The 6,953-nt window shown below is 51.3% G+C and overlaps 2 protein-coding genes across 4 annotated transcripts in view; one reads left to right on the top strand and one right to left on the bottom strand.

The window, feature by feature from the left end:
• Positions 1-1,682, top strand: part of PFN1 (profilin 1) — a 2,843-nt gene extending 1,161 nt beyond the window's left edge. The window contains exons 2-3 of the mRNA XM_010847396.1: positions 528-720; positions 1,330-1,682. Of these exons, the coding sequence (XP_010845698.1) occupies positions 528-720; positions 1,330-1,427 (291 nt within the window). The 3' untranslated portion in view covers positions 1,428-1,682. The remainder of the gene's footprint in view (positions 1-527; positions 721-1,329) is intronic.
• Positions 1,453-6,847, bottom strand: RNF167 (ring finger protein 167). 3 transcript variants are annotated; one of them, XM_010847397.1, is made up of 10 exons: positions 6,564-6,847; positions 5,926-6,427; positions 5,763-5,843; positions 4,432-4,557; positions 4,250-4,337; positions 3,999-4,089; positions 3,681-3,786; positions 3,449-3,542; positions 2,739-2,819; positions 1,453-2,660 (listed from the first exon to the last, which is right to left on the bottom strand). In XM_010847397.1, exons 2-10 carry the CDS (start codon positions 6,007-6,009, stop codon positions 2,362-2,364), a joined length of 1,050 nt encoding a protein of 349 aa, XP_010845699.1. In that variant the 5' UTR covers positions 6,010-6,427; positions 6,564-6,847; the 3' UTR covers positions 1,453-2,361. The 3 variants fall into 3 exon arrangements, with proteins under 3 accessions (XP_010845699.1, XP_010845700.1, XP_010845701.1); XM_010847398.1 differs by lacking the exon at positions 5,926-6,427 and having other exon boundaries at positions 6,564-6,845; XM_010847399.1 differs by lacking the exon at positions 4,432-4,557 and having other exon boundaries at positions 5,926-6,847.
• Positions 6,848-6,953: the final 106 nt, after the last annotated feature.

Raw genomic sequence — 6,953 nt, 5'->3', positions numbered from 1 at the left:
CCATGAATGCCCCCAGGCATCTGCTTCCTCATCTTAGAGCATAGATACCTGAACCTAAACTCTAGGTTACTTAGAGACCCAGGCGTCCGGGCCCCTAACAACTCCTGCAGAACCTTTGACCAAATAAGGGCAAAGTTGCTTCTCCTGCTTTGCCCGCCCCCTCCCTTCCCCTCTTCGCTTCTGCTTTTCCTGAAGGAGAGTTCTGAGCATCCAAGACTCTCCACTCCATTCTCTTAACTGGTTTTTAGCCCCATTTATTTACTGGGTTTGCTTTGCCTATTAAACGACATCTAAATCGACATCTGAGTCAGAGGACTGTGTTGTCCCTTCCTGTTACCATTCTCTAGGTTTCAAAATCATATTTTTGTGCACTTCCAACAATCCTGAGTTTCTCAAATTTCACGAATGTGTACAAAGCACATAACATACACCTCTCACCCCAGGGGCTTAGCTTCCTTGAGAAATGGAAGGCAGGTGGGAACTTTGGTGTATCAACTAACTTGCTGGGTGCTTGGTTCCCTTTTCAGCCTGCTGAGGTCGGTATCCTGGTTGGCAAAGACCGGTCAAGTTTTTTCGTGAACGGGCTAACACTTGGGGGCCAGAAATGTTCTGTGATCCGGGACTCACTGCTGCAGGATGGAGAATTTACCATGGATCTTCGTACCAAGAGCACCGGTGGAGCCCCAACCTTCAATATCACGGTCACCATGACTGCCAAGAGTAAGTTCTTACCCATTCTCTAGCTCCAAAATCCCTAACGTACCTCCTTTTGTTAATCTTTTGGGTTCTTCTGTGTGGATCACTTAGTATGAAAGGATCAAACCAGGTTTCTACTCCCAGCCTGCCGGATGCTGGAGCATCGAATTGTTCCTCTAGTTGTCTCAGTTCCTCACCATATGTATAAAGAAGTTGAACTGTATTACCTCTTAAGTTCCTTCTTACCTTGAGCATTTTCAGAGGAGAAACTCTGTTTTCTTGGAGGAGGTAAAAGGTTCATTGTAAGTCAGCATTCGCTGTTGTCTTTTGAGCTCTTTTGTGAAAACTTGGAGGTGGCCTGCTCATCCACAGCCATTTCTAGCCTGAACACATGAGTCAACAGTCCGGGAGCTTTTGACCCCTAAATTTTACTGTGCTCCTTTCCAGCCTTTAAGCTTGATTTTCCCCTTTTGAAAAGACCTATTGTTTCAGGGTGACTGACAGCCTGCCTGTGTGTGGGGGGTTGGGAGAGATGAGGTTGGGTTACAGCCCCCAGGGTTGGACAGCTGCTGAACAGCTGGCAGGGGGTGGGGTGGTGACACCTGGGTCCTAGCCTCCTTTCTCTTCCTCCAGCGCTAGTCCTGCTGATGGGCAAAGAAGGTGTCCACGGCGGTATGATCAACAAGAAATGTTATGAAATGGCTTCTCACCTGCGGCGTTCCCAGTACTGACCTCGTCTGGCCCTCCCCTCACCACTCCCCACTGCTTCTGCACCCCTCTCCTTCCCACACACATACATACACCATTTTTATTTTTTGGGCCATTACCCCACACCCCTTATTGCTGCCAAAACCACATGGGCTGGGGGCCCCGGGCTGGATGGACAGACACCCCCTGCCCACAACCCATACCCCTCCTGTGTGTGGTTGGAAAACTTTTTTGTTTTTTTGGGTTTTTTTTCTGAATAAAAAAGATTCTACTAACAAGGTGCTGTGTGGTTTTAGCCTGGGTGTCAGGATGGAGGACAGCTCTTGTGACCTGCCTCCTTTATCCTGGCTTGGGGTTAGCAGCAGCAGGAGGGTTTAGGGCACTACAAAGTCTAAGATTTTGAGTTTCTTGTTTTCATGTCCAGGATTAAACACCTGGCCAGATTGGCCAGGCCTTCTACAATAACCTATCCAGCCCTAGGTCCCCAGTGTGCTAGCTGAATTGGTGGATAATGGAATAGAGCCATCCAGACCAGAGAATGGGTCCAGGCCTGCGGGCAAGGCAGAGCCAGTTGAGTCATCCTCATGTGTGGGTGGGGCTCTCCCTCTCTGAGTCACAACAGATGCCTACTGGGGCTGTCCCCAAGACTGCAGGTTAGCCTCCCCTCCCCGCCCCACACGCCCTTGGCCCTGTATGGCAGAAAGGGGCAGTTCCCCAAAGGATAATAGGTTTCCCTGTGTGAGAATGATCTCACCCTTCCTTAGTCCACAAAAACAATTTTATTAACCCAGTAAGTGAAGACCCTGTCCCTTTGTACCCCCAACCCCTTCAAAAGGATGGAGCTGGGTAAGGGGAGAAATCTGGGGTAGAAGTGTCTCCTATCCTCAAAACCAGAAGACTGGAGAGGGGAAGAGGGGCTGTGCAAATAGGTCATCAGAGGTGGTGTGGAGGGGAGTATTAAACCAGGATAGCAGCAGAAGAGGTAGAGGGTGAGGGGTCTGTTGAAGACCCAGGAAAGACAAGGGGCGCTGGAGCTATAGAGCCAAAGGAGGAGGGAGGTGTGGGGCTGGAGCCCAGAAGAGGGGTCCGTTCTGAGGCAGGCTGGTCCCTTGGCTCCCCTTCCTCATCACCCTCTTGCCCCTGGCTTTCTTCCTCCTGCTCATCATCCCCAGGACCCCGATGCACAGGCTGCTTGCAGATGGGGCAGGTCTTCCGGGTTTGAGTGAGCCAGGGGTCCACACAGCGGCTGTGATAAGCTGCCAAGAGGAATGAGGTGAAGCACCTGATGCCTGCTGGGGGCCTGGGGACATGGGCACAGGAAGTGAGGGCCTCACCGTGAGCACAGGGGAGTACCCTCAGCTTGTCCCCATCCTCATATTCATCCAGGCAGATGGCACACACATCATACTGGTCTCCTAGTGGAAGAAGAAAGTCTTTAATTTACAGAGCCATTCTGAACCAGGGCCCATAGGAAGTCACGCTGGGAGGCCTGTGCTAAACCTGCAAGATATTTTTCTGTCTCTAAAGAGCCAGAGGAAGAGCTAAGACAGCATGGGTGGAACATGAGGAATCTGGGGTTAGTAGGCACAAGCAAAGAGAAGCAGAGGTAAGAAGGGAAGTGGGTTTTCTGGGGGTTGGTGTGAGTGGAGAGAGAGTGGGAGGAGAGGAAGTGGGGCGGGGCTTCTGCCATAGCCTTATAAGGACATTGGAGGCTCCAGGCCTGAAGACCCAGCCCCTTCTTACCTGTGCCTTCCTTCTCTGGCAGCATCTTCCCCACTCCTTCCATTTTTCTGCTTTATCCACCTTCTCTCTTACAAGAAAGGTCCTCCATCTTTCCCCCTCCCCCAACTATTCCATTTAATCATCTTTGCTTTCCACCTCCTGCTCTAAACCTGTTCTGTCCTTTTATGTACGGGTTAAAAAAGGAAAGATGGCATCTCAGACTGACATCTCCCTGCCATCTCTGCCCCTTATCTCCTGGGCTTCAACTCCTTCAGAACCAGGTAAGTGGTGGGAAAGGCCTGCTCTTCTTAACTCTCCTCACCCTTCTGATAGTCATGTGTAGGGATCTGTTTCAGCTGCTCTTTGGTCAGTCGATTCCGCTGGAGCCGTTTCCTATGCTGGATGCAACGAACTATCTGGTGAAAGGGAGTGGATGCATCAGTCTTAGAAGAAATCTGGACAATCCAGTACAACCCATCCCTGTCTTGCAACCCCAGAGCCAATCTGGCTTTAAAGGCCTTGACTCTTCCCATCTTGGTCCCTGAGCTACTCACCATCACTGCTCCCATGGCCAAAACCAGCAGTCCTACAATCCCTGTGAAAGGGATGAGGTAATAGCCCAAGGGGAAGCTATTGTCTGGGACGAGAAGCACCCGAGCCCTGGGAAAAGGAAGACCAATATCAGAGAGGCGGAAAAGGCAAAAGCACAAAGAGGGACAAACTGGCTCTGGACAGGGCGGGTGGGGATGGGGGAGAAAGTACCAAGAGGAAGAGTATGATGGGCCTGAGGCTGAATGGTTGGGGCACAGGCTTGGGCTCCAGGTTGGCATGGAAGTGCTGAAGGAAGAGTAGGAAGGAGGGACAGGTCCTACCCCTTCTCGTAGACAAAGAGGGCACGCAGGTACTCGGAGCTCCTCTCCCCAATAAACACAGACGGGATCCAGATCTGCTGCTGGATTTCCTCTGCAGGGATGAGGGCATTACACTGGGGACCCAAGCTGCCACACGAATCCTTTGACTCCCTTGCCCCATCCCACCCAAAGCACTGATTTCCCTAAGGCTCCACCCCTCCTGCCATCCTCTCAGTCTAAGCTCTACTGAAAATGCAGCTGTCCAGCCTTACCACTATTCCACACCATGTTCAGAAGTTCATTGGAATTCACATTGTGTACCACAGCTGCACCATACCCAGCCTTCTGAGCATTTAGAACCTAGGGAGAAAAGGCAGATAAGAAACCGTCATGGGCATTGCCACCTTTTGTTCCTGGTGCTCACCCTCCCAGCACCCACACCACATTCAGCAACCTTGAGGTCAAAGTTGCAGTCGAATCTTCGAAGCAGTGCAATAAAGACTGACCCGTTGACTGGGGCTGGGGGTGGTGGGGCAATGGGGCTGCAGGCATTGTCTGGGTGAGCCTCCACAAGGAAGCCCTGGGGAAGAAAAGCGAACAACAGTTGGATCTCATCTCCCTAGGTTCTGCTCCCCACAGGTTCCACCATGCACACTGGCTCCCACATCCTGCACGTCCTCGTTCCTGAGGTTGGTCTGAGCAACCACACCAAAGTCGGAAATCTACCTCTTAACCTTCTGAAGATGCAATTCTGGGCAAACAACAGCCCTTTACTAGATTCTGCATCATCCCTCTCTTTCCCACATGAGCTAATCTGTACCCCAACTCCTGACTAATTCTTCGGCCTTCCAGTTCCCCACTCACTGTAATTCGATTCTCCATTCATCCACATCACTTTCTCAAGTTATTTCACATTCCCTGCTCTAGTACATACTTGTTTAAAAAAACACAAATGGAGGTATTTCCGCTGAGCTCCCTGTTACCAAACTCAATTATAATTTTAGCTTCCCCCAAGAATGGAATCTTAAACCAGTCTATCTGGAGTTACATGGTCAGCATTAGTGAGGTAATCTGCCTGATAGACCCTTTCTGTCCCCTAAAGCAAGGTGATTTTGCCACAAAGAAATCTTTGCTGGTATAATTTCCTTGTCCCACCCCTTTCTGCCTGTAAATCTTTCATTTTATATAGTTCTTCAGAGATCTATCTGCTGGGTGGAATGCTGCCCGATTCATGGGTCATTAAAAGCCAGTAAGAGCTTTAAAATTCAGTCCTGCTGAATTTTCTCTCTTAACACCTCCCTTTAATTTTCCAATTACCCACCTTACAAACAACAATACCGGTATATATGGCCCAACTGAGTTCTTGCTATATGGTAGTCTGTGAAAAAGTCCTACAAAACTGCTTTTCTAATTTAATCCTCCCAATAATCCTGTGATAACTTCTATTATTTTCCCATTTTACAGTAAAACAAACTAAGGCTCAGAGAGATAATTACTTGTCAAGATCATAAGGGCAGTAATTGGCTCTAGAGACCCTACTGATAAGCACCACTAGCCCTACCTGTTATCTTAGTCCACTTTCAGTTTCCCTTCCAAGGCCCAGAGTTCTAGGAGTAGACTTTGTCTTTTACCTCCGGATTCTGGATTCCACCACGCTAAACGTGCTCTTGCACTTAGTTCCTAACTTGACACTTTTCCCACTAACAGCTTCATCCAAGAAAGGCTCCTGAACCTCTACCCAGGAGAGATAATTTAAGGACACAGGAAAAAGGGGGAAAAAATCACCTGAAGTCCCTCCTGGCTCAAAGCAGCCCCAAAGAGAGCTGGGAGGTCTGCAAAGTCCATGCTGGCATTGTGGTCCGAGATCTGCGGACAAGAGTCCGTGTTGGCACTTTAGTCTGCAACCTCTCCCTTCAGCGCCCTTCCCCCATTGGCCCCTCCGACTCACCGCTCGAATGAGCCCTCGGCTGGGGGCAGCTCCCCACAGCACAGTGACCACAACCACAGGAAGCGGGAAGGCCGCAGGGTGCATGGCAGCGGGAGGAGAGGCGGAGGGGGCCGCGTCCGGATAACAGGAACAGAAACGGAGTTCTGCGCCCTCTCTGGCCCTCCTTCAGGATCCCAGGGGTCCAACCACCCCCAGGTCCCACTTCCCAGCTACATGGGGGCTCGGGGAAGGACCTCCGACTCGGGGAGTGAGGTACCCAACTAGTCTATTGGAGCTGGGAGGGAGAGACTAAAAATAATCCTTTTCTGGTATAGTAATAAAACTGGGAAAGGGAACGGAGACCAGCACAGGTGACAGAAAAACTTCTGGAAGGGTGGGGGAGCTCAAAGGGGCGGGACTTCCGGCCAGGTGGGCCGTCTTCCCATCCCCTGGAAAAGAGTTTCCGGCAAAGAAAGTCAGGCCGCTTCCAGCATTGGACGCTCACGACTAAGGACTTCCGGTTCTAAAAGACCGATTAAAAGAAAGGTCAGAGGTGGAGGCAGTGCCTGTAGCGATGAAAGGAGCACCGATGTACCAGATGACTACTTAGTCGTCTCCCCGCTAGTGCCTAGGACCCTGCAGCACCCCGGTTTACAAACCTGTCCTCCTGGCCGCCGCGGTACCTTCAAGTCTCGCGAGAGGCCTCAGCACCTTTCCCCCCCACCAGCTGACAGCTTCCTGTATGTATCGCGAGAGACCGCCTAATTCTGACTCGCCTAGCTCAGTCCATCTCGCGAGATCTTCAGATACCCTCCTCTCCGTTTTCCCGCGATTCCAATTCGATAAAAATTGCGCCTTAGCTTCGGCTTCCAAAATCAGCCACACCCCTTCCCGCACCCGTTCTTGAAGCTCCTCCTTCAGCTCCGCCTTACTCCCGGCCGCCTTTGCGCTCGCGCCTGCGCCTGCGCCAACTTCCAGCTAGCGCTGGACCTGAGAGCCGGAGGGGCGTGCGCGCGCGCCCTCGCCCCTGTTGCGCGCGCGGTGTCACC

The sequence above is a fragment of the Bison bison genome, unplaced genomic scaffold, assembly GCF_000754665.1.
Source record: "Bison bison bison isolate TAMUID 2011002044 unplaced genomic scaffold, Bison_UMD1.0 scf7180017864249, whole genome shotgun sequence".
NCBI classification, from domain to species: Eukaryota; Metazoa; Chordata; class Mammalia; order Artiodactyla; family Bovidae; genus Bison; species Bison bison.
This window is presented reverse-complemented; position numbering and strand designations above follow the sequence as displayed.

Coding starts and splice junctions, on each gene's coding strand:
- RNF167 (XM_010847397.1), bottom strand. CDS start 6,009: ATGCACCCTGCGGCCTTCCCGCTTCCTGTGGTTGTGGTCACTGTGCTG. Junction 4,558..5,762: donor TGAGCCAGGAGGGACTTCAG/GTGATTTTTTCC, acceptor TTTCTTCCCCAG/GGCTTCCTTGTGGAGGCTCA. Junction 4,090..4,249: donor GAACATGGTGTGGAATAGTG/GTAAGGCTGGAC, acceptor TCATCCCTGCAG/AGGAAATCCAGCAGCAGATC.